Source organism: Macaca fascicularis, chromosome 13 (assembly GCF_037993035.2).
Source record: "Macaca fascicularis isolate 582-1 chromosome 13, T2T-MFA8v1.1".
Classification (NCBI taxonomy): Eukaryota; Metazoa; Chordata; class Mammalia; order Primates; family Cercopithecidae; genus Macaca; species Macaca fascicularis.
The window spans coordinates 74,508,843-74,534,705 of NC_088387.1; the positions used below are offsets into that span (position 1 = coordinate 74,508,843).

The 25,863-nt window shown below is 50.8% G+C and overlaps 2 protein-coding genes across 3 annotated transcripts in view; one reads left to right on the forward strand and one right to left on the reverse strand.

The window, feature by feature from the left end:
• KCNK12 (potassium two pore domain channel subfamily K member 12) overlaps positions 1 to 20,571 on the forward strand; it is a 55,181-nt gene extending 34,610 nt beyond the window's left edge. For both annotated transcript variants that reach the window (XM_005575943.5, XM_074011839.1), the window contains exon 2: positions 15,341 to 20,571. In XM_005575943.5, coding sequence (XP_005576000.2) covers positions 15,341 to 16,242 — 902 coding nt within the window. In that variant the 3' untranslated portion in view covers positions 16,243 to 20,571. The remainder of the gene's footprint in view (positions 1 to 15,340) is intronic.
• MSH2 (mutS homolog 2) overlaps positions 3,819 to 25,863 on the reverse strand; it is a 123,044-nt gene continuing 100,999 nt past the window's right edge. Inside the window, exon 16 of the mRNA XM_074011838.1 lies at positions 3,819 to 24,862. Coding sequence (XP_073867939.1) covers positions 24,731 to 24,862 — 132 coding nt within the window. The 3' untranslated portion in view covers positions 3,819 to 24,730. The remainder of the gene's footprint in view (positions 24,863 to 25,863) is intronic.

Genomic DNA, 25,863 nt, shown 5'->3' on the forward strand with positions numbered 1-25,863 from the left:
GCTGCCAGATGATGGAAAGTATTCAGACAGGTGAAGAGAAAAGGAGATAAGTCATTCCTGAACTTGAAAGGTGGGTCTGGGGAGCTCAGGGCAGCTGAGCCGGAGAGTGATCTGGGCAGAGCTGTGCCTCAACACCACCAACTGGGACAGCGTGCAGAATGAGCCAAAAGGAGAATGTTTCCAGAAACCAGGGAGTCTGGGTCCCAGGTCACATGAAGGGAGGGGGACAATAGGCAAGGCAAGGAGGTGGCAGGAAGGTAGATTTGAAATTGGGCAGAACTGAGTTGCAATCCCGATTGTGCCATTTGCTGTGACCCTGACCTTCAAGGTCATTAACGTCTCTGAACCTCAGCCTCCATCTCCTTCTGTCGCACAGGGTCTGACACAGACTCATGCCACAGATCCAGGGCGGGCGTTTTGGCCACAGCAAGTACCCTGGCGCAGTATGATTGATGCTCATCTCGGAAAAATCACAGTCGCACTCTTTGAACCTAAGGCTGAGTCAGGCCTCAAGAGGTGGAGTGGAAAGAGCTGTGGGTGTGGGACTGGGACCTGTGCTGCCTTACTTCTCTGAGCCTTGGTTTCCTCACCGGCATAAAGACACCTCCCCCAGGAGTCGCTCTGGGGATTACACCTGTGAAAGCACCAGCAAAGTGCTTGGTCTGGGATAGGGGCTCCATAAATTCAGTCCCCACCATCCCTCACTTCCTGTGTGCCGGCCATCAACCTCTCCATCTGTCTGTGGCAGCTGAGAGTGGAATGTGCCTTTAGTTCCAGCCCCACCCCCATTAGAGGAGGGGTGTGCCCTACCCACCCCTGCAGTGTGCTGCAGTGTGACTGTGCTGCAGTCCAGTGGCCACAGCCAGGTCCTGACAGAGACCCTTGTGCTTTGACATTTTGGGCTGGATGAAAAGAGAGAGAGACCCTTGTGCTGAGGTGCTGTGGGCAGCCCCTTTACCAGCCCATAGGGCCGGCGCATGTCAGGGACTAGCAGAGCAGACACACAGCTCCCCATGGGCCTCTAGAGCACCTCCCTGGCTGCAGATGAAAGGTGTGGGTTTGTTTTCATCATGGCTCCTCGTCTTTATTCCTCCTTTGAAGCAGCCAACCAGGCTGGCTTCTATGGGAAGGTCAAGCATGGGGACACCTCAGTTGGAGGGAGCCAGGCCCTTAAGGAGTGGCCTCGGTGCATGGAGTCGTCCCCGAGGGCTCTGAGTGCCCCCTCAGCCTGGGCACTGAGCATCCCCAGATGTGGCTTGTAGCTCCATGGAAAGGACAAGACTGCTTCTCCAGGTGTATAAAACCGAATTCATTGAGAGGGTTGGAACTATCCACTTGAGAGCAGGATTCTTTGCTTTACAAACCACCAGAAACTTCCTTTGAAAATCTCCTGTGTGATAGAGGAGTTGAGGTAAAGTGATTGAATTGACATTGTCTTGCTGCTCTGAGCAGCTTCTCCCCATGGCCGGCCAGTCTGTCTCCCTTCTGAGAGGTGGTGTGACCCCGGAGCTCTTCCCCACACAAGCCCCACGTGGGCGCCCCGAGGTGGGTGGGAGGAGTGAGGGATGGGGTAGGTGAGCAGAGCTTTCCTCATCTCATTGCTCCTCACGCCGGGGGCCGGGTTCATTGGTCACGTCTTTGTCCCATCAAAGGCCTCCCTTGGTGTTGGATTTAGTCTTCTCCCAAAATTCTGGGCTGAGATGAGGGCTCTGCTCTTTCTGTGGGGGGCAGAAGGGGCGGTGATCTCATCCCTGGAAAGGATTAGTCATCAGGGAGACAGGGACAGATCTTGGGGAGGGGGGGCTGGAGACGGGCTGTATGTAAATGAGTCATCTTCCCGCCAGCCCGGGGCCGAGCTTGACAGCTGCTCCCCAGGAGAGGTTGTTAAACGGGAGCTACCCGGAGGCAGGAGTGGTTAACTGGCTTTTAATAACTCATTTTGCTGAATGATTTCTGGTGAGGAGAGAAAACCTTAATCCCAGAGATAAAGCACAGAGTGGTGCGGGGGGTGGGGGTTGAAGTCAGCCCCGCTCGCAAGGAAGGCTGCGCCGAGGTACAAAGCCGATTCAAGGAAGCCACTTGCATTTGCTCACAGTTAACCAAAACCTCTCTAATGTTAGAAATCACTGGCCTGAGCCTGTGGGGTTCATCCTCTGTCCCTAGCTCCCCTCCTCCTGCCACCTCAGCTGTCCCCACCTCCCATCTTGCTGTCATCAAATGAAGAAAGTCACCTCAAAGGTCCCCAGAGAACAAGACAAAAGCAAGCGGAACAGGGGCAGAGGGCCATTTTCTCTGTGCCTGGCTGACCGGAGCCTCTCTGTCCTGATAGCCGCGCACCCAGTGCGAGAGGGGTGCACTGCACGCTCCCACCCCACACCTGGCTTTGGAGGGAAGAAAACCAAGAGCTTCTGTCCTCAGGGAGCCGTCCATCCAGCTCTGCAAATCAGACAAACCAGCAAGTGCCAACAAATACAGCAGCCCACGGTCTCAGCTGTTTCACAACAGCCCCGTTTTAAAATTTCCCTCCCACACAAACACACTGTCACTTTGGGGACTGGAAAAGATGGTACCTAACCTCTAGCCGGGCCTCCTACCAGCGCAGGGGCCAGAGCTGGAAGTAAGCCCAGAGGTGAGGAGATGGGGGCCCAGCGAGGTAGGAGAACGGCGAGTCAATGGTAGAGCCAGGCTACGGGGGCATTTCCCTGCCATGGAAATCCGTATGTCATGTCGTGATTTGCCTATTCCTTGCCTGCTCCACCTGAGCAGCTTTGCTGTGAAATAAGGTCCATGCCTCACCCTTTGTGCTTCCCAGCTAAGCTTGGTGCTTTTGGGGAGCTCACTATGTCCCAGGCACTGTGGGATGCATGTCCTCATTTAATCCTCACAGTGACATTCAGAGGTAGGGCAGTGAGCCGGGCACAGTGGCTCATGCCTGCAATCCCAGCACTTTGGGAGGCCGAGGTAGGCAGATCACCTGAGGTCAGGAGTTGGAGACCAGCCTGGCCAACATGGTGAAACCCCATCTCTACTAAAAATGCAAAAATTAGCCGGGTGTGGTGGCGGGCACCTGTAGTCCCAGCTACTTAGGAGACTGAGGCAGGAGAATGGCTTGAACCTGGGAGGTAGAGGTTGCAGTGAGCCGAGATCATGCCACTGCACTCCAGCCTGGGTGACAGAGTGAGACTGTCCCAAAAAAACAAAAATAAATAAATAAATAAATAAGGTAGGGCATTGGGCCATTTTTAGAGGGAGAAGCGAGGGTCAGAGAAAGTAAGGAATGTGTCCGTGTCACCCCCTCAGCAGGCGGAGGCGCCAGAGCCTGACACCACCACCCCTGTTCCTAGTTCTGCTCTCAGCTCTCCAAGAGAGCCCTTCCCAATCCTGCAGGAGTGAAGACTTGGTGAGTTTGTCTTCTGAGCATGAGGCTTGCCAGAGCCTAGAAGTTTCTACAGAGCAGGGCACAATGTCAGGTGCTAGGCTTGGATGCTGCCACCTAAAAGTGCCAGGCAATGCTCACTCCACAAAGCTCCTGTAGGGTCAGCTTGAGTCCAAGGTAGCTAGGAGGTGCTCCCAATGTTACCAGATGGAAGGCCTTGACTGTGAGTTGTCCGGGTTCTTGGCATATTAAACAAAGAATAGAAAAAACCTTACAAAGCAACGAAAGAATAAAGCAATGAAAAACAAAGCAACAAAAGAACGGTTGTCAGGTGTGGTGGTGGGTGCCTGTAGTCCCAGCTACTCTGGAGGCTGAGGCAGGAGGATCACTTGAGCCCAGGGGGCAGAGGTTGCAGTGAGCCAAGATCACGCCACTGCACTCCAGCCTGGGTGACAGCAAGATCCTGTCTCAAAGAATACACTTAAAAGAAAAAAAAAAAAAAAAAAAGCAGTAATGAAAGCACAGATTTATTGAGTACATTCCACAGAGTGGGAGCCGACTTAAGCAGGTGGCCCAAGAGCCTCTCTATTGCAGTGCTCCCCAGGGTTTTTGTTGGTTTTTCATGCTGTTTACAAATGTGTTTATTGTTACTAGAATGTATGCTCCAGAACTGTCAATGTTGTCTGCTTTGTTTAAAGCTGTATCCCTAATGCCTATGACAGCCTGCTACATCATGTGCAAATAAATGTTTGTTGAATGAATGAATATTGTTTTTTGTTTTTTGGGGTTTTTTTTTGAGACGGAGTGTCACTCTGTCACCCAGGCTGGAGTGCAGTGACGTGATCTCAGCTCACTGCAACCTCCGCCTCTCCCCAGGGTTTTTATAAAGCTAAAAGAATTTGCTGGCACCCCTAGGTGCCCTTTAGAGGCCTAGGGTTAGTTACACCCTATGAAGGACTGGCCCGTGACCAATCAGAGGCTGAAGTGACCGCTTGGCCCACAGTCAGTCAGAGGCTGAAGTGACCGCTTGGCCCACAGTCAGTCAGAGGCTGAAGTGGAAACTTCCATCTTGTTATCACAGGAGTGAGGATGTGGCCTGCGTGCTGCCTAATCTTGCCTAGAACTGGCTGCACCCACTGTTCTTATGCCTTAACCTTTGGTTACCCCAATTCCCTGTTCTCCTGCCTCACCAGCATTGTCCCTTGCCTTCTTCCACAGATTCCCCTGCTCCGTCAGCCAGAGTCACTGGACGTTTCCTATGGGCCAGGCTTCACCAGCAGGCTGAACCCCCTCGCCCTGCCCAATGGCCCTGGGCACTACACTCTCCCAGCAGGGGACACCTTTCCCAAGCCTAGGCCTCTGCTCCCTGTCAATCTCTTGAAATCCCACCTAATTTTTTTTTTTTTTTTTTTTTTTAAAGACAGGGTCTTGCTGTGTCACCCAGGCTGGAGTGCAATAGTGCAGTCATGGCTCACTGCAGCCTTGACCTCCAGAGCTCAAGCCATCCTCTCACTTCAGCCTCCTGAGTAGCTAGGACCACAGGCACACACCACCACGCCCAGCTGATTTTCACATTTTTTTTGTAGAAATGGGGTCCCACTATGCTGCCCAGGCTGGTCTTGAACTCCTGGGTTCCAGTGATCCATCTGCCTCAGCCTCCTAAAGTGCTGGGATTACAGGTGTGAGCCACCGTGCCCGGCCCCACCCAATTGTTAAGACTAAACACAAGCATCTCTTCTTCCATATGTCCTTCGTAATCATTCCACCAGGAAGGCCTCAGCTCTGATGTTGACCTAAACTGGTCTGGATGCATCCGGGGATTGGGGATTGGGGATTGTTTTCAGTTCCCCAGGTGATTCTATTGTGCAGCCAGAATTGAGAATTTCTGCTCTTGCCAAAAGCAACCTACCTCTCCTTCTTCCAAACTCTTGTATATTTGCTGCTTTCCTTTACCACACTGCACGCTCCTTCCTCTAGTTTCAAATCTCTGCCATGTGCTTTGCTTTGTGACCTCGGGCAAGTTACTGAACTTCAACGTCTTTATCTGTTAAATGCAACTCAGTTTACTAATCTCACAACTGGGGACAATAATCATCCCCACTGTAGTTCATCAAATCTAAGACACTATTGGTTATAAACACACCATCATGGTATGTACCTTTAAGAATTTAAAATACTGCCAAATAAACAATCAGGCCATTGACTGTAAGATGCATGATTTCAGAGATATTAACATGAGATGAAAAAAGCTGTGGCTTGGAATCAATGAAAACACGGAGCCTCATGTAGTTGTTATGAGGATTAAATGAATCGATACGCTTGCAGCACTTGGCACGGTGCGTGGAAATAGTGAGGCTCGATACACAGCAGCGGTTATTATCCCCTCCACATTTTCAGTCCTCAGTAAGTGCTTTAATGACTTCTCCAGCCATTCTTTTAGCACCAGCTGTCCCAAAAGGTTCAGGGCTTGTCCAGGGTGGTCGGTTGTCCTCCCCAGGGGTGTGACATGGAGAAAGCTGACATGTGCAGCCCTGAGGTACCAGGGCTGGGGCACATGTCCCAGGGCAGTCTCTGGCCCAGTGCCCTCTCAAGTGTCCAGTCCTCCCCCACTGAGTCTGGCCAGAAGCCCCTCCTACTCCCGGAGAGGCGATGTCGCAGTTCCAGCCACAGAGCAGGCTGTTGGCAGCCCCGCCCTCCATCCCACAGCCCTCCCCACATCTCCCACTTCTCCCTGTTTGGAGAGAGAGGGACATGGGAAGGCCTGGCCGCTGGCCTGGCTGGGCAGGGCTCAGCCTTGTGTGAGCCTTGGGTCCTTGATTATTAAAGTGAGGCTCTTAATCCCAACACTGGCCAGTCAGGAAGGATCAAATGAGATGGGAATATTGGGAGAAGCTTCTCAGAGGAGTGTACCAAGCTGACAACTGGGGTCATGAGTAGGGTTGCCAGATTTAGGAAATAAAAAGACAGCATGCCCAGTGAAATTTGAATTTCAGATAATCAACTATATTTTAGCATAGGTATGTCCCATGCAATATTTGGGACTTACGCTTAAAAAATGGTTTCTTGTTTACCCAAAAGTCATATTTAACTGGGTGTTCTGTATTTTACCTGGCAACCCTAATGAGCCATGGGCCATGGCCAGTATTTCAGAGTCTTTTTCCATCCCTGCCCACTGAGTCCACGCCTCAGCCTTCCCATGGCTTCTCTGTAGCCATGAAAATGCTCTGCACTGATTGACTTAGGTCTACCCATCCTTGAGCCAATCATGGTAAGGAACTGGATTATCCTGATTGACCTAGACTAATAGAGCCCATTCCTGGAGTTGGGTCACTTCTTCAAGTAGCCTGGCTGCTGCTCAACATAGTACAGGTTGGGAGAATGATTGGTAAGGAGAGAGCTGCAGTGCCCACCACAAAAATTTTAGGCCAATGGAAATTTAAATCAAAATATTTGTAGTTGGACAGATTCCAACCAATAGGGTCATCTGGAATACCTTATTAACATTATTTCTTAAAAGAATGGCATTCTTAAAGGAATATTCCACCTACATCAGATTTATCTGGGCACATTTGTTAAAATGAAATTCCTAGGCTTCTTTTCTGACCCACTAAATAAACCTCTGAGCGGGACCTGCCATGGAATCTGCATTTTTTTTTTTTTTTTTTTTTTTTTTTTTTGAGACGGAGTCTCGCTCTGTCGCCCAGGCTGGAGTGCAGTGGCCAGATCTCAGCTCACTGTGCAAGTTCCGCCTCCCAGGTTCGCGCCATTCTCCTGCCTCAGCCTCCCGAGTAGCTGGGACTACAGGCACCTGCCACCTCGCCCGGCTAGTTTTTTTGTATTTTTTAGTAGAGACGGGGTTTCACCGTGTTAACCAGGATGATCTCGATCTCCTGACCTCGTGATCCACCCATCTCGGCCTCCCAAAGTGCTGGGATTACAGGCTTGAGCCACCGCGCCCGGCCGGAATCTGCATTTTAATCATGCGTCCCAGTTGCTTGGAACAGCCCTGGTTTATACAGGCTGTCCTAGGGTAGTTACCAGTAGAGCCACTTTCACTCTCAGAAGTATCCCAGATTGGACTGTACAGTATGTTTTATTTCCCTCTCTCACAGTTGACAGTGCAGAGCCCAGCAGGAAAAGTTTCCAGTGGGTAATGAGTCAAGACTTCCCATCTGTCCAGCAAGTGGAAAGAGCATGCACTTCAGGGTCAGCTCAGCCACGTGCAAACTAACTTCAGTGAATGCGTCCCCTCCCTCAGCCTGTTTCCTTGCCTGCATTGTTGGGGGTAATAGTGCCTCCCTCATAGGGTGGCTGGGGGCCTGGATGGGAGGAGTGTGTCAAGGGCCCAACTGAGGCTGCCGCCCAGGGCTGCACGATACAGATCAGTGCTGGCCTTTCCATCTCACTTCCATGCTCTCTGAGCTGAACTCCGAAGGCCCCGTCACCAGGGCCCCATTTGTGAAGGCGGCACCAGACAGGCTGTGGGAACGAGCTTCACAGCTTTTGTCAAAGTGGCATAATAAAGCCCCCAAGTGTCTGCTCTTTGCAAACTGGGATGGCAGATCAATTGTGGCATAAACAAAATAGCAGGCTTGGTGCGAACCCAGGGACAGATTACGCCTCTGCAGGGTGTGATTGAGCGGGAGGAGGAGATTCTCAGGGTGGCTGGGTTTGCCTTTTCTCTGGCTGAAGCTTTGAAGCCCCCCTCCAGAGCAGCTTGGCTCCCCACAAATGGCAAGAGCTTGGGAGACTGCTCTTCTACCCTGGGAGGCAACTGGCTAGGCGGTGGCACAAGCATAGGCCCCAGTGCCCTCAGCAGGAAGCCTGTCCCAGCATCCCCCAGCGCTCTGAACCTACTGACCTTGATGTGGAAGAAGATGGACCGTCCTCCACCCCCACTTTGTCTCCTAGGCTGAACTGAGTGTGCTCTGTAGGAAAGCGAAGGGCAGTAAAGCAGGCACAGAGAGACCTCAGGAATAGGACAGTAAGGACGCTTTCACTGGCTGCCCTCTGCGCTGTCAGAGACCCTTCTGGCCCACCTGTCCCTTCATTCTGGGCAGATGGTGCTACACAGCCAGTCTAGTATTTAGCATCATTTGGGGCCTGCAGCACTCCCTGGCTAAGTTATGCTGAATGCAAGCTGAGTCAGGGCCGTAAGAGGACCCCAGGACAAGTTCTGGCCCAGAGTTTATGTGCCCTGTCCCAGGGGTGAGCCTGCTGGCAGCAAAGGGGACAGGATCTGTACAAAACTGCTAAGAAACCCAGTGAGGGGCCTCTAGGAAGGCAGCCCAGAGACTATGAGGACGGGAACTGCATCTGTCTGGTTTTCCACCATATTCCTGAGCCTAGCATGATGCTGCCAACCTGATGCTGGCCACAGTAAATGTTTGCTGAAGGAATGAATAGGTGGATGTTGGTCTTACCAGCTTCATGTCTGGTGTTGGTTGCCTTGCTGAGGCCCTCGGATAAAGCCACACCCCTGTGAGGACGGAGCATGAGGCCGGTCTCATTCTAGGTTTGGTCATCCAGGAAAAAGGCAGATCCTCAACTGGAAACCCAAACTCCAATAGATGGCCTTGGGCAGAAGCCAGGAGTCCAGACATGGAAGAGTTTAGAGGAGTCAGAAGAGGCCCCCAGAGAGTGCAGGAGATGGCCTCGGCCTCACGAAAGTAGGTCAGGCAGGGCAGGCCTGTGGGGGCCCCAAGAGGCCAATAAGCACCCCGGCTGCAGTCAACCAGGCAGACTGTCACCCAGAAGCAGGAGTCTCCTCTGCACCTCATTCCTCCTGCTGTCCCCAAGCCCTGGGTCAAGTCTTATGTAAATAGCCCAGCTTGTCTGAGCTGTGCCATGGGAAGGTCATGAGTCTACCTTGGCAGACTCTTTAGGGGACAGGCCATGGCCTCTCTCCCCTGTGAAGGGGGCAGCAATGATCAGTAGAAAGGGGGCCAGAGAGGACAGAGGACTCTTAAGGATGGGAGTCACAACTCTGAGCAGCAGCCGCTCTCCCACGAAGATGCTCCCGGGCTGTGGCCCTGGAGGACTGCAATTTGGTTTTTACAAAAAACGGAGCTTCCTTGGTGCCCTCAGAATACAGTCTAGTGTGGTGGAAAGAGCATGAACTTTAGATGCTAGCACACCTGGGTTTCAATCTCAGCTCCACCATTTGCAAGCTGTGGGGCCTTCGCAACTGCTTCACCCTTTGACCTGCAGTTTCCACATGTGTTGAATGGAGCTGGCCTCCCCCACAGGTTGTCATGATGACATGCGATGATGCACTGTTAGGTGGTGACTTTCACCACAGTGAAGAGAAAATCCAGGTGGAACCAGTTTATTAAATGGGCCAACACCGGAAATGGCTTTGTCTCATCTATTGTCCTCAAGAACTCCTTTTTAGATTCCTTAACATCTTGGGTAGACGCTAGAGTTTTCCAAATAGTTGGTTTTTATGTCTTTTTGTGTTTTGGGTTTTTTTGTTTGTTTTTTTTTTGAGACAGAGTTTCGCTCTGTCGCCCAGGTTAGAGGGCAGTGGCGCAATCTTGGCTCATTGCAATTCAAGCGATTCTCATGCCTCAGCCTCCCAAGCAGCTGGGATTACAAGCACACATCACCATGCCCAGCTAATTTTTGTACTTTTAGGAGAGACGGGGTTTCGCCAAATTGCCCAGGCTGGTCTCGAACTCCTGGCCTCAAGTGATCCGCCTGGGATTACAGGTGTGAGCCACCACACTCAGCCAGTTTCTTTCTTTTCTTTTCTTTCTTTTTTTTTTTTTGGAGATGTAGTTTCACTCTTATTGCCCAGGTTGGAGGGTAGTGATGTGATCTCGACTCACCACAACCTCTGCCTCCCAGATTCAAGCAATTCTCCTGCCTCAGCCTCCCGAGTAGCTGGGATTACAGGCGTGCACCACCATGCCCAGCTAATTTTTTGTATTTTTAGTAGAGACGGGGTTTTTCCATGTTGGTCAGGCTGGTCTCAAACTCCCGACTTCAGGTGACCTGCCCACCTTGGCCTCCCAAAGTGCTTGGATTATAGGCGTGAGCCACCACGCCCAGCCTCTTTTGTTGTTAAGTACCAGTTTTAAGATTGAGACATTCTCAGATGTTTAATCAAATCTTCAAATTCACTTCTAATCAGTTTAGCCTCCCCCTCTAGCTCCAGGCTGACACATGGCTCAGGGGACCTGCAGTGGATGGGGCATGGGGGTGATCTTGCATCACTGGAGCCACTATCATTCCTTCTTAACTTTTGCTGGTGGGGTTGCAAGGCTCCCTGTTAGAACAGGCATATGTGCTTTCATGGCGCCTATTTATGGGTCCTTGGGAGCCCTGCACAGGGACCACTCCCTGCCCCATTCCCTGAGCGGGCACTGCCCTCTCCATCCTTCCTCCTGTGACTCCTTCTCATGCCATCCCCAGCCCTCTGCCCCTCAGCCTCTTCTTGCTAGGGCCCCCTTGCTCCAGCAGGTGGTCCTCTTGAGCAGACTCTTCAGATCTCTTCCTCTCAGTATCCACTTGTCACCCTCTAGTGACCCATGTCACCCTCACGCCTCCTGATGCAGCAAGCCCTTGAAGTGCAGATGGCTCCCGTGACTGCCCTCTTCCTCCCGTGCCTGTGGGGGCTACCCCAGTCAGCCTCCCAGCCAGAGAACTCTCGAGCACAGCTCTGGACTCCAGGGGACACTGCCGGGTTCTCCCAGGACTCTCACCATGCTCCATTCTAGGTGGGCCTGTAAGCGACTGTGCCCAGCCAGCTGGGAAGTGAGCTGCTGGGCTTTCTTCTTGCTGAAGCTCCATAAGTCCTCTTTTTTTTTTGAGCCGGAGTCTCGCGCTCTCGCCCACGCTGCAGTGTAGTGGCGCGATCTGGGCTCACCGCAAGCTCCGCCTCCCAGGTTCAGATCCCAGGTTCATGCCATTCTCCTGCCTCAGCCTGCCGAGTGGCTGGGACTACAGGCGCACGCCACCACGCCAGGCTAACTTTTTGTATTTTTTAGTAGAGACGGGGTTTCACTGTGTTAGCCAGGATGGTCTCGATCTCCTGACCTCATGATCCGTCTGCCTCAGCCTCCCAAAGTGCTGGGATTACAGGCGTGAGCCACGGTGCCCGGCCCCATTAGTCCTTTTGACCTTCCCTGATCCAACCATCCCCTGGCCTGGGGGTGAGTGAAAGAATCCACAGCACTCCCCACTGTCACAACAACTCCCCACAATGACTTCCCAATTGATGGAAGATTCCATCAATCCCTAGCCTTTCCGTATAGCCTGGAGGTGGGGGTGTGGGGGGTTGCTAGCCCCAGACCTGTTTTGCTGTTTTAGTGAGTCCAGCATGGATGTGTCTGGAACTTCTCTTTAGAATGGGCAGAAATGTACACATACTGTTCTCAGCTTTGAGGCTTTAGCTGAAAAATCCAATTCAACATTTTCTTAGACAAAGTATTAGTTTTCCAGGCCCAGGATTTTCAATTACCTTAGGAATTTAACAGAGTTATCCTTCTATAAGAGATTTTGTTTTCCCTCAGTGAGTAGATGCAGTGTTCTGTATACTGGTCTATGTACCAGGCTTGAAGCCAGGACAAAGAGGTGGGAGTCTGTCCCCAAGATGCAGGTCACAGCCCCTCAGCCCCTACTCCCTCACCTATATAGTGAGGGGTACGTCAGAATTGGGTATCTGAGAGTTCTAACAGTCTAGAAATTTAAATTTTTTTTCTCATTATGAGTACAAAAAAACTCACAAAACATACAATTTGACAAATTATTATACAGCTAACACACATGTAACTACCACCCAGGTCAACAGAAACATTTCTAACACCCCAGAGGTCCCCTGTGTCCCCTCTCAGCTACTACCCCCTGCCATGCTCTAGAGGAAGTCCCAATTCTGACTTTTATCAAAATTACTTCCTTGCTTTCCCTTATAATTTTACCAACCATGCATGCCTCCCTAAAAAAGGCTGTACTTTGGCCTGATTTTGAATTTTATATTAATGGAACAATGCAGAATGTATTCTTTTGTGTCCAGCTTATTTTGTTCAACATTCTTTTTGTGAGATTTATCCGTGTTGTTGCAAGTAGCTATGGTTCATGCTTTTTTTTTTTTTTTTTTTTTCTGAGACGGAGTCTCGCTCTGTCGCCCAGGCTGGAGTGCAGTGGCGCAATCTCAGCTCACTGCAAGCTCCGCCTCTCGGGTTCCCGCCATTCTCCTCCCTCAGCCTCCAGAGTAGCTGGGACTACAGGCGCCCGCCACCTCGCCCGGCTAGTTTTTTGTATTTTTTAGTAGAGACGGGGTTTCACCGTGTTAACCAGGATGGTCTCGATCTCCTGACCTCATGATCCGCCCATCCCGGCCTCCCAAAGTGCTGGGATCACAGGCTTGAGCCACCACGCCCGGCCGGTTCATGCTTTTTAATTGCTGTATAGTTTTCATGAATAGACAATCATTTAGTTGTGTTGTTAGACATTTAGGTTATTGGTCTAAAACGTTTTATAAATATACACATACACTCCCACTCCACTTATAGCCATGTAAATTCAGAGTTGATTTCTTTATAAACTCAAGAACTTGAGTGTGGCTTTAAAATATAGCAAAATCCCTCTATCAAGTTCTTGGTTACATAGCTACTTTGGTTTTTTTCACTTTCTGTGAATCTAGGGACATAATTCATCTTCCTCAACATGGGTAACATAAGATTTTTCCCTAACCTGAGTCATTAAGCATAAGATGAACACCACGCTCAGGCAACTGCGCATTTTCTTCAGATAGTCTAGAAAATGATTAAGCCTATATGCATAGGCTTAAGGAATGTACTCTGAAAGTATTACAAGAAATATTTTCTATAGTCTGTTTAGAGAACTAGAAAGCCGCATAAGACAAACTCTTCTCCACTTTCCCAGGGCTGGCCCCACCCCACTGGCAGGGCACAGGTAGCCTTTTTGCCATAGGGCACAAATTAAACAGGGATGCCCCTGATCGCTGCCAGAGGTGTTGAACGGTACCATGGTGCTGCTCAGACAAACGATCCATTGTTTTCAGCTGACTCGAAGCAGTAAGTGAATCTTTCCACTAAGAGATGAAACCCCCTCCCATAGCCAGAGTCAGGCAACCATGGGTCCCACAGACCACAGCCAGCACTGGGCAGGGAGCTCAATCTGGAGAGGCAGAGCTGCCACTCTGCACTGCCCTGGATGGCATGGGTGAGCACACTGGCAGGCAGCCACACCTTCTGCAGAAATCAATTGATAAAGACACCCTTAAAGTCTGTGCTTTGAACAAGTGGTAAGTTAACAACGATAAGGGCCTGAAGCAATATGCAGTTGTGTAGACCTCCCAGAACAAAGCAATTTTAGACATACCAGCAGCACAGGACCCAGCTGGGCCAGAGCCTGCCTTTGGCCACAAGTGTGAGCAAGGATGATTGATGGTGACCCTTGGTTGAGAAGGGGCCGGCACCCAGTGGCAGAGCCATGCTCAATCTCTGAAGGGTGTGGGTTGACTACTCTCAAACAATCCTTTTGTCAGCCTCACAAAGCTCTTTTCAGAGACCATTAACTCTAGCTACCTGGTTACACTCTACCTGGTCCCAGAGCAAGCAGTCCTAATTAAGGCAAAGCCCTATTAATGCTTCCCTAACAAGGCTGCCCGCCCAGGTGTGCTACAGGTTACATTTAAAAACCAGGCTTTTGGAGAAAGACTCATAGTCAACAGTTGTTCAGCTTGGATTCATTCCAATTCCAAATAACTTACTTGAGGAAAGAAGAGGAGCTGCAGTTGACTTTTGAGCATTGACACGTAATTTTGGGGTCCTTTCGTTAGTAGGCAGAGTTGGTAAACCGATTTTTTTTAATAACAGGGAGGGACTGAAAATCTATGGCACAGTTGAGAAAAAAATTGGGCACATATGACAACTCTTTAAAAACTGCCCTTTAAACAGAAAAGCCTGCTATTCTAGTGTGAAAGACTTTGGAGTCATCTGGGAATTGATTTGAAATGCACATTCTCTTGTCACCCCATATTCACATTGTAAGAACTAGGGAAGTGACGGACTACCCACTTGGCCTTATGCCCAATTCCAGAGGCATGAAATGTTGGCAGACTAAGAAAATATGGTCCTTTCTCCGCCGCTAGAAAAAATAACAAAGAATTTGCTGGACATAGTGGCATACACCTGCAGTCCTATCACTTGGGAGGCTGAGGCAGGAGGATCACCTGAGCCCAGGAGTTTAAGGCTGCAGTGAGCTATGACTGTACCACTACATCCAGCCTGGGTGACAAAGAACCTGTCCCCCCCCCCCCGCCGCCAGAAAGAAAATATGATCCTTTGAGCAAAGGCCTTTTCGAAGTGCCTGTGAAGTGAAAATTAGTCACAGCACTAAGATTACTCGGCTTTTTTCATCATTCTCAAGTAGGCAGTGGAGTTTCCAAGTAACGAGACTGGTATAAAAAGTGCACAAGCACATAAGCAGCTAGATATCTTTGAAGAGATCTATGTTGGTTTTGATTTCTAATGTAAATATTTGTAATTCACCCAACAAAACTCACCTACTCTAGTATATTAATGTATTTATGAACTAAATGACAGTTTTTAAACAATTTGGAGGAGTGGGAGAGCAGGTGTCCCTGGTTGGCTTTGTGGGTATCTCAGTGGTTTGCACCTGTGCAGCAGTGGTTTCTATATTTTGTCATGATGGATCCTTCCTAGTGACTACCTGCCCCACCCACTTGGGTTTACAGGTCCCCAAGATGAAGGGCCATGTCTCCTCCATCAGTTTAGGGGCTGCCAAGATCAAGAACCCTATCAGGTGCCACCAAGGGAGAGAAATGACTAAGTGCTGTTTTTCCTCTACCTGAGTGGTGCCACTGGAGATAGGAGCCATGCAAGCACCTGCATGCCCCCGCCCCCGTACCCCCTGACGCCCAGTGAGGACCACCTGCGCGGCCAGGACCGCGCTGACCTTGCCCTGTCTCCACAGGTTTCGGCATGACCACCCCCGCGACGGTGGGCGGGAAGGCCTTCCTCATCGCCTATGGGCTGTTCGGCTGCGCCGGGACCATCCTGTTCTTCAACCTCTTCCTGGAGCGCATCATCTCGCTGCTGGCCTTCATCATGCGCGCCTGCCGGGAGCGTCAGCTGCGCCGCAGCGGCCTGCTGCCCGCCACCTTCCGCCGTGGCTCCGCGCTCTCGGATGCCGACAGCCTGGCGGGCTGGAAGCCCTCGGTGTATCACGTGCTGCTCATCCTGGGCCTGTTCGCCGTGCTGCTGTCGTGCTGCGCCTCGGCCATGTACACCAGCGTGGAGGGTTGGGACTACGTGGACTCGCTCTACTTCTGCTTCGTCACCTTCAGCACCATCGGCTTCGGGGATCTGGTGAGCAGCCAGCACGCCGCCTACCGGAACCAGGGGCTCTACCGCCTGGGCAACTTCCTCTTCATCCTGCTCGGCGTGTGCTGCATTTACTCGCTCTTCAACGTCATCTCCATCCTCATCAAGCAGGTGCTCAACTGGATGCTGCGCAAGCTGAGCTGCCGCTGCTGCGCGCGCTGCTGCCCGGCGCCCGGCGCGCCCCTGTCCCGGCGCAATGCCATCACCCCGGGCTCCCGGCTGCGCCGCCGCTTGGCCGCGCTCGGCGCCGACCCCGCGGCCCGCGACAGCGACGCCGAGGGCCGCCGCCTCTCGGGCGAGCTCATCTCCATGCGCGACCTCACGGCCTCTAACAAGGTGTCGCTGGCGCTGCTGCAGAAGCAGCTGTCGGAGACGGCCAACGGCTACCCGCGCAGCGTGTGCGTCAACACGCGCCAGAACGGCTTCTCGGGCGGCGTGGGCGCCCTGGGCATCATGAACAACCGGCTGGCCGAGACCAGCGCCTCCAGGTAGACCGCCCGTCCGCCCGCGCCAGGGACCCTCTCCAGGCCGCGGGGCCGCCGAGCGTGGTTTGCTTCCCTTCTCTCAGTCACTGCTGGCGCTTTCTTAATCTTTATCCAATAAAATGAAACAAAAAAAATTTTTTTTAAAGAAATACTATTTGGCCAGGCCTGATGTTATCAAGGGCAGGTTTTGGGGACGCCTGTGTTCCTTGTGAGTTCCCTTTTCGAGAACCGTGGCCCCCAGCAGATTCTCCTTCAGGGAGAGAAAACGTGGCCCCCCCAGGTCCCCACCCAGGGCATACCGCAGCGAGGAGGGTTTTGCAGACTGGCACTAAACCCCGTCCCCATGCACAGAAGCAGCCGGCAACCCCAAAGCATATGGTGCAACTTTTCGTGGCTCTGAATTACCTCCTCAGCATTTAGAATCCTGGCCCAGCCTAGCAGCTTCCTTCTGGTCGTCAGAAGTGATATAGTCACAGTTTTGACAGGTGGGGGTAGGGACAGCCATATGTTGCCTCCCGATGTATATATATAGAACAGCCACTACACACAGAGAATGGTGTAGTATTATGCAATGAGATGAAACATAGCACCAACTTGCGGACTGTGGCATTTCCCCCAGATTTGGAAATTGCAGTGGTGAGGGGCTTAGCTGGCCTTTCTCAGCCCAAAGTTAGTCCATTTAGCACAGAGCACAGGGCAGCTACTTCTAATGGCGGGCAGTCCGGGGCACCTGTGAGGAGGGGAGCCCTGAGGCTGCAGGAGCCCTGCTGGGCTTTAGCTGGCTAATCTCCAGGCTCGGATCGGCAGATCTTGAATCCCCCAACCGTCGTTTCTTTCACAAGCTCATCCACAACAGGCCTTTTCAATATTAACCAGGAATATCTGAGTCTCCTCAGACAAGATATTTCTTTGTTGGTGTGGATTTTTTTTTTTTTTTTTTCTTAACTACTGTTGATGAGTTCAACTTTTCCCCCTTTGAGAGATCATGGGGTTGCTGGGCGCAGCCCTCCAGCTTCTCCTCCTCCTCTGAAAGAGGCAGCTCTGCCAGCTGCGTTCTTGGGAACCAGGGCCTGCAGCACCAGGAACCCAAAAGAAGCCATCTTGCAAATGTCAGGGTGTTTGGTTCCAGAGGCCATGATGTGTTTGGGGTCAGGAAAGACAGAATCCCTTTCTAAATATTGTTTATCAAGAGGATTTGTCTTCTCCATGCACAGCCTGTTGGAGGTAGAGGAAGGCAGGAGGGAGGGAGCTGGTGAAACTTGTGGATGGAAGTAATGTTAGGATTAAAGTTTTGCTCTCAGGCGAGGGACAGATTCTCCCAGACTTGCCTTCTGCAGCACGGGGGCCCCTGACCTGGAGGAAGGCCAGATACCCAGGCTTCGTTGAAAGGATGGTGGTCTGGGGCTGTAAACAAACACTCTCTCTGGCCATTTTTCTCATCTATGATGAGGGCAAGGACAGGTGCCAGAGTTTATACAGGCACGGCGTGACCCACCAGTAGGCAGAGCTTCTGATAGGAAGTCTTAGAAAAGCACCGCCTCACCGCCTCCAGCTCGAGCCATGCTGTGAAATCTCTCTCCCTGGCAAATGTGCCTGGAACACACACATACACAAACATGCACGCATGCGCTCACGCATACAGCATTTGAGTCAAACTTGAATGTCAAACTCTTCTTTCCCCTTCTAGTTCATGGCAGGAAGGGAAAGCTTACCTGAGATCTCAGTGACTCTCCAGCTATTTTGGGTAATTTCTGGTTTGAGTTGGGATTAGTTTTTAAATATGGACCCTAATCTGGGGTGAAGCCAGTGAAGCAGCGCTGGCCAGGAGAGAGGTCAGTCTTGCTAAATACTGAATGGTGGGCTCCTGTGAAAACCATGCTTTCAGGATTCACTGTGACTGTCAGGCCAGCCCAGCGAGTGCCCCCACATCCAAGCCATGGTTGCGGTCACAGTGAAGGGATTGCCCACTCAGAGGGACACATGTTCTCTAGGGCAGGGCCCTCTGACAGGACCTGGAAATAAAATCCACGTTTATCCCTTTAAAAAAGGGAACGATTAAAAGGCATTCAATTAGAGGTGTTACCTAGGCAACAGGAAATAACTTGGGGATCAGAGCTGTCCAGAAAGGGAAGAAGAGATCCCCATGATAGAGGCATCTAGATAGTGAGGACTTGATCTGGGGGCAAAATAACAGCCTACGCACAGTAAGTGAGCCCCAGCAACAGTCCAGCAACCTAAAACCCAGGCATCAAGACTGTGTGAGCTAGACAGGCCTAAAGAGACCTCCAGGCAATCCCCCGCCCAGCGTGCAGCACTACACAGAATCCTGGTCTCCATGGGAGGAACCAGGACCCACCTCCAGAGAAGAAAAACTCGAAACATTTCTTGGCAGTCTTCTCTGTTGGCGGTGCTTCCTAGACTCTATCCCAAGTTGCTTATGCTGCAGCCTCAGCTGTTTTTACTTCTTTTCTTATGCTTTGGTTTTGGAAAGAGGCAATTGAAGGCAGCTTGAGCAATCTTCTAAAGGAATCGTAAGCGTGGTTTCAAGGGGCAGGAAAATGAGACCCTTCCCCTTCCCACCCCCCAACTTCCCAGAGAAACGCCAGTCCTCCAAGGTACAGTGGCAGCTCAGGATCCAGTGGCACATGTTTATTTTTGCCTATGTTCCCCTGTCCCCATCCCCCAACCCAGTCTCAGTCACATGATGCCATGATACGTCACGCCATCGTCCCTCATGTCAGGCCAAAGGGCTCAGTGCCCCAGACGCCAGGGGCTGCTTCACTGAACCAGGCATGTGGTTCTCCCATCATTTCAGGAACAGGGGGATGCCTTTCTTTGGTGCAGGTTCTTCTAGACCTCAGACCAAAAAAGAGCTCCATTCCCTCAGATGCTGTGGCCTCTCTCACTATCCTGGGGGTCTCATTTTTCCCACCACTGGTAGCTCACTGTAGCCTACAATTTCCTCACGCTCCCGGAGTTGCTTCCTAACCTTAGGCCTGAACTTACCCATCATGCCGGCGCTGTGGGGCTCCCTTAAAGGTGGAATGAGCTCCAAGAAGCCCTCGCCATATGGCTGTGGCCACATAGAAGCCAGAGTCTTGGCGAGCAGCCTTCTCAGAGCTGAGCAGAAAGGTAAAGAAGCCACCCTGGGTGTCCTAGCTTGCTAAAGCGAGGTGGCCAGGCCTTTGTGTCCTCTGAATGAAGCAATGCCTTCAGGCCTGGAGAAGGCATCAGAAGGCTTAGGCAATCTCAGGCTCTCATATTGTGGAAAATGCCAGGCAGCCCTGGGCATTTGCACAGTATCATGCATATATATATACACACACACACACATACACACCAGCCTTACAAAGAGCTACTATCCCTTTTCCCCAAGGAAAAGTCTCAGTCTGGGCCACTTTAAGAAGAAAGATTTCCCATTTTAACTCCCTAGAGATGTACCAGGGCCTGGAAAATCCCTCTCTGCCTTGGGGGAGTTTTATGTACAATTTGCATGTATTCAGGTTTCACACAGAAGCCAGCATCCAAACCCAAGCCAAACCCTGGAAAATAGCTGCTGAATTGACCCAGGATCCTCCGTTCTTCAGACGGGCCTCCCAGCAGACCCCCTCTTCCTGTGGGCTCTGGGGTGAGGGGTGACTGAGCCCTCATGGCCAAAAGAGAAGCTTCTGGGGAACTGAGGCAGACGGCAGCCCAGCCAGGCAGAGACCATAGGAGCGACGGGCCCTGTGGTTCGATCTTACTGTAACTTTTTACATTCTTAAAAAACAAAAAGCACAATTCCACATGCACACTGTCTGGAAAGCACAGCCAGACAGCCAGCCTAGGGCACTTCTGAGTCCAGAAGAGGCGCTGGGGCTTTATCTGTTGCAGGGTTGTTGTTTTGTTGTATAATGTGCTCGTGGTGACTCTGAAGGCTCCTCACTTTGTAGGGTGGAGAGGGAGGGAGGGAGGGCCTGCTGAGGCCATTCCTGACCCCCAGGGTGGGCTCATCAGCATGGACTTGGGGCCTGGACTGTTGCCCCTGGAGCAGCTCTGGCACCTTCAGGCACCCCAGAGCACAATTGCTACATCTTCCACGCTAGTCTCATGCATTGAGGATTTCTGCACTCGGACCTGGCCCGAGACCCTCTTACCCTTCCCCTTCTTCCCTAAGGAAGCTCCCCATTGCTTTACAAATCATTTTTTATGCTATATGTTCTCTCAGGAGGGGGCTAGAGCATGCGGGACAAGCCTGCAGGGTTTCTCAAACAATACATCTATTTTTCTGAGCAGCACTCCAAGAGAGGACTTAAAGGGTGTTTAACGATGAATAAAATGCAGCCTGCCACTCCTCTAAGCTGTTTGCTTTCTGTCTGTCAGAGCCGCCTGCCTCCCCATCTTCCAGTTCACACCTCCTCTCTGGAGGGCCTAGGGGACTTCACCTGTTAGGATGGGGCCCAGTGGCAGCTCCACTGGGAAGTTACTCTACAAAACAGTGAAACAGAGCCCAGGGCACCAAGGGACCTCCTGGGCAGCTTGGCCAGGCTGGGCCAAGGCTGGGGGACTGGGAGATGGATCCAACCTGGCTGTGCACGAGGCTCTGCAAATGGAGCTTTAAATGATCCTGAGGCCCGGGCCCTACTCCCAGGACTCTGATTTCATTGCTCTAAGGAGTAACTCAGGCCAGCCCTGGAATTTTTGGGGGGGATTCTAATGGGCAGTCATGGACTTGAATACACCCTGTAAACACAGAGCACTCACATTATGGTGGTGTAGAAGGAGCGTTCACTAAGAAACTAGGAGTTCTGAATTCTAGTTTTGGATCTGGCAGTCATTTAGCTCACTCCAATCCTCTTTCCCCATCTCCAAATTGGGATAATGATACCGTCTCCCCCACCTCCGAGAGGTCTTACGAGAAATAAATGAGGGGCTGGAAACTCTGAAAAGTGTAAAGTCCTCCACCATTGCAAGATGTCACAATTATAAGAGGCATTTCATGAGGATATGGGACCAGGTTGCCCTATTGCTTCTGCATGGGGTCCTTCCCACAGTGTCAGCTGCGGATGACGTTCTTCCAGCAGGTTGCTTTTGCCCAGGTTGCCTTTGCAAACCCCTTCTTTTCAGAAGCAGCTTACTTGCCCTAATAATAGTGCAAACTCTACTGAGGTCTTCTCTCCCCTCTACATCCCCCTCCTTCTTTTCCTTCAATCTTCCCTAGAAATGAGAAGTAATTGACCGTCAGGCTCACACTGGCCCCACCCACCTCTATCTACAAGATCATTCCCCACTCCCCTGGGCTCCCCACCCTGTTAAGCATGACCACTCGGAAGCACAAGCTCCCCCATCTTCTATCTACAGCAGGGACTTTCATGACATCAAATGATAAAACAAGAAGTTTTATACAACTATACTGTACAGATCTTGCACTATTTTTCATTCTGGTACTGTTTTGTTTTGTTTTAACCCATTTATGCTGGAGGTTGCAAAATTTTGTGTAAAAAATCAGACCTTGGCGATGACCTTAAGCAGTGGGATGTAAATAACTCCCACAGGCTTAGTGTTCCAATAATGGAACGCTAGGCAGAAGTGGGTTAATGCTGGTCAAAGCTATTAAACTGATTTCATGATCTACCTATGAATTACACCCAGCAATCTGAGAAACACCGGCTTATAGTGTTTCTGGAAAGAGGCCTTCCTGTTAGCTTCCAGCCAAGACCCATTAGCTAGGCTGCCATGGTGCAGAGGCCTGAGTTCTGGTCACCCATCAGCTCTCCTCTCTGTTGGGGTCTCCAGCTGTGCCCCAGTTGTGTGATGGGCACAGGTGGCTGTTTTACCTGCATGAAGTAGCCTAGATGGTCCTTGGGTTCCTTTCAAGTTCTAAGGCTTGTGATTCCTATAACATTTCATATGACACTCCAGTGATCCCTGGATGGACTGCCGTTCCTCTCCCTTCTGTGGCCAGTTACCTTTCTATGAGCATATCTAACAAGCAGATTTTAAAAAGAAACTTTTAGCTGGGCGTGGTGGCTCATGCCTATAATCCCAGCACTTTGGGAGGCTGAGACAAGTGGATCACTTGAGCCTAGGAGTTCGAGACCAGCCTAGGCAACATGTCAAAACCGTGTCTTTACTAAAAATACAAACAATTAGCCAGTCATAGTGGTGCATGCCTGTAGTCCCAGAGACTTAGGAGGCTGAGGTGGGAGGATCACCCAAGCCCAGGAAGTCGATGTTTCAGTGAGCCATGATCATGCCGCTGCACTCCAGCCTTGGTGACAGAGTAAGACCCTGTTTCAAAAAGAAAGAAAAAAAAAAGAAAAAGAGAAGAAAAAGAACTTTATATTTACCAAGCCAGGCCCCTGGACAAGAGACTTGCATATTTATCTTATTTAATCCCCTAGCCAATCTTGGAAATTTAACACTTTCCTCCCATTTTGTCTTGGGTCAGAGAGGTCAAGTAACTCATCTAGTTTGGGGTCAGGTATCCCCTGCGTTAGGGGCTGGAGAGACAAGGGTGAGAAAGACAGGACGGCTCTTGCTGTCCCTGGACTCCAGGCTCCTAGAGGCTGATGGAGGCAGAGCGCTGCAGTACAGCCTGCTGAGGGCTCCCTGTCCACCAGGCATTCTGGGCTGCCATGGGCACACCAAAGAGAGGCAGCCACCCAGCCTGGGTAGGCAGAGAAGGCTCTCAGAAGCAGCTGTCCATGCTGAGCCTGAGAGCAGCAAGCCTGCTGACAAGGAGCAGGAAGAGCAGCCCGGGCAGAGCAGTGTGTGGGGAGAGCAGAGCAGGGACTTGTTGGGGGAACCATATGTAGTTCTGCAGGACTGGAACACGCAGAGCAAGGGAGGTAATGGGGTGGGGGGTGGGGGCAGATAGCGAAGGGCCTTGTAAAACAAAGCAAAGACTTTTTGCCTAATCCTAAGGACACTGGCAAGCCAGTGGAGGGGTTTTAAGGATGCGTGTGCTGCCGAAAATGACTCAGAATGCAGGAGTGGAGGAGGAAAGCAGATGGCAGGGTGGACCGAGGTAGTGCTAGTGAGAACAGAGAGAAGTGGAGATATTTGAGGGACACCTGAAAGGGTAGGTCCACAGAATCAATGCTTTGCCTGGATGGGGATGATAAGACTGAGAGAGAGGAATTGGGATGGAGCCAGGTCTCAGGCTAAGCAGGCAGGTAGACAGTGGTGCCACCACTGAGCCTGGGAACCCAGGAGGAGGAATAGAAGAGGTGATGAGTTCAGTGAAGAAGAAGTTAGACTTGAGGGGCCCATGAGATAACCATGGGGGAGGGGTTTCCACCAAGCAATTGACCTTGTGAGTCTAGAGCTCATAACAATGATCCAGGCTAGAGCAACATTTTGGAAGTTCTCAGCACCAAGACAATGTGAATCACTCAGGCTGTGCGTGTGTAGAATGAGATAAAAAGAGGATCACAACCAGCATTTAAGGGACAGGAGGAAGAAGAAAAAAGACTAAGGAAAGAGGGTCAGAGATGTGGGAGAAAACCGAGAGTATGGGATGCCACAGAGCCAGGGGAAACAAGGGTTTCAAGAAGGAATGAGTGCCAAGTGCCACTGAGTGATTAAGACAAGGACTGAAGAAAACACCCACAAGATTTATCGAAGGGAGATATCAGTGACCTTGGCAGAAGCAGCTTCAGGGGGGTGTCAGCTTCTTTAGAACTGGTGCTGCCTGGCTAATTTTCATGGGTCACACATTAGGGATACTAGTTAGGATACAGATTCAAGCCACTCTAACAGAGGTTCAAAATAATACTGGCTTCCGTGGGTAAAAGTTCATGTCTCTCTCTTAAGAGTGAGTGCAAGCATAATCTATGTAGTATCAGACACCCAGCTACTTCTATCTGTACACATCATTTGTGTTCCTTTGCCATTGGCCAGAACTTTGTCACATGACCTAATATAGCTGCAAGAGAATCCAGAAAATGCACCTTTTATTCAAAGTGGCCATGTACCAAGTGGGGCTGGTTCTCCTAAGAAGAGTATTGTTCATCTCATGTTCAGGCCAGCAAGGGGACATTAGTCAGCTGCAGTGGGACCTCTGAGGGGTGACAATGAGGGTAGTATGATAGCTGCCTGTTGTTACTGGATTGATTTAGACTTCAGTTGGAAACAGAAAGTGAGTCCCTTCCTCTCTCCTCCCTCTTCCTGCCCTCCCCCACCAACAAGCTCTCCCGGTGGTAAACCTGTTTGGAAGGAATCCAGCAAGGAATTCTGGGAAATGTAGTTTGCTCAGCAATGCAGAGCAGAGTTCAGAGGCAGTGGGTGTACAAGAACACATCATCCCATTAGCACACTTTAGCCATTGTGAAGTTCCCAGAAGGTGCTTTCTCACTGTAAGTCCTGGAATCTGGGCAAAGAAAGTTATATTCCTGACTCCTTTGTGGTCCATTTTTGAGAGCTTCCTACTCCACTTTTAGGGAGATGTTTACAGAAGGGATGTTTGTAGAGTTACAAGTGAAAAACTTAACCAGAAGGCAACAGACACCAGGTCATGAGAGCTCACTGCTGCACCTATTCTGTCTCTCTGGCTGACTGCAAGCAGATCTCGTTCCCCCACAAAGTTTCCTTTTCCATGTCAGCAAAATGAGGCACTGGTCTTTTGGCTCTATCGCTCTGAGGTTCTGAAAGGAAGGAGAAGAGAGGAGAAAATGTAGGAGTTCCACGGGGATTTCCATGAAGAATGATACTCAGCAAACATCTGCCGAGTACCTGACCCAGCTTAGACAGTTTGTTTCAATTCTTTTTTCTCCATGGACTGGGAGGAGCAGGACCAGCCACCTGGATGCAGGATGGAAGGAAATGTCCTCCATAAGGCCGTGTATGGTCTAGGAGCTAGGACCTGTCGGTTGGCAACTATAGAAGCAGTGATATCCCAGTCATATCACCAGGGGCAGGCTCAGAGAAGTCCTGGAGAGGCTGCTTCAGATCTGAGTTCCATGCCAAGCACTGGGTTGCTCTGTGCTTCACCCAGCTCTACTTCTCCAGCCCTTCATTCCTTTTCTATCTTCAGCCTGGCAAAGAATAAGCTATTCTTCGTTTATTCTGGGCAGCCAGTTAATATTAATACCAGGGTTAATAGATCTGTTTCTCCCATACACCATCTTGTCTTCTCCTCCACCTAAAATTGCTCTAAGATAAGTTCTTAAAAATCCTTCTTCTCATGGGCAGGTCACAGTGCTGCTGTGTTCCACCGAATAAAGACAAACCACGAGAGCTGGTCATATTCATAGCTGACCAACTACCTGCAGTGAGAGTGTAGGGGTGTTGAGATAGCCCCCAGGGCAGATCCTGGAGCCTTGACTTTTGTGTACCCAGGATGCTTTCCTGTCCCTTTCTTCTAGGGACACTAGCTCTGTTCTTGTAGATGACTCCACCCATCTCCATGCAGTCTAGTGGACCTGCCAATCACAGGGTCCCTCCTGTATCAGTTATGAAAGCATTCAACTGCAATGAACAGAAAACCCATTGAAGGGTAGTTTTAAGGAATAAAAATCAAGGTTTATTTCATTACCATAACCAGAACTCTGGAGCAGGTGGTCTGGGGCTAGCACAGTGACAGTGATGCCATCAGTAAGGCTGGCTCCTCCTTCCCGCTCTGCCATCCTTTCCATGTTGGCTTGCC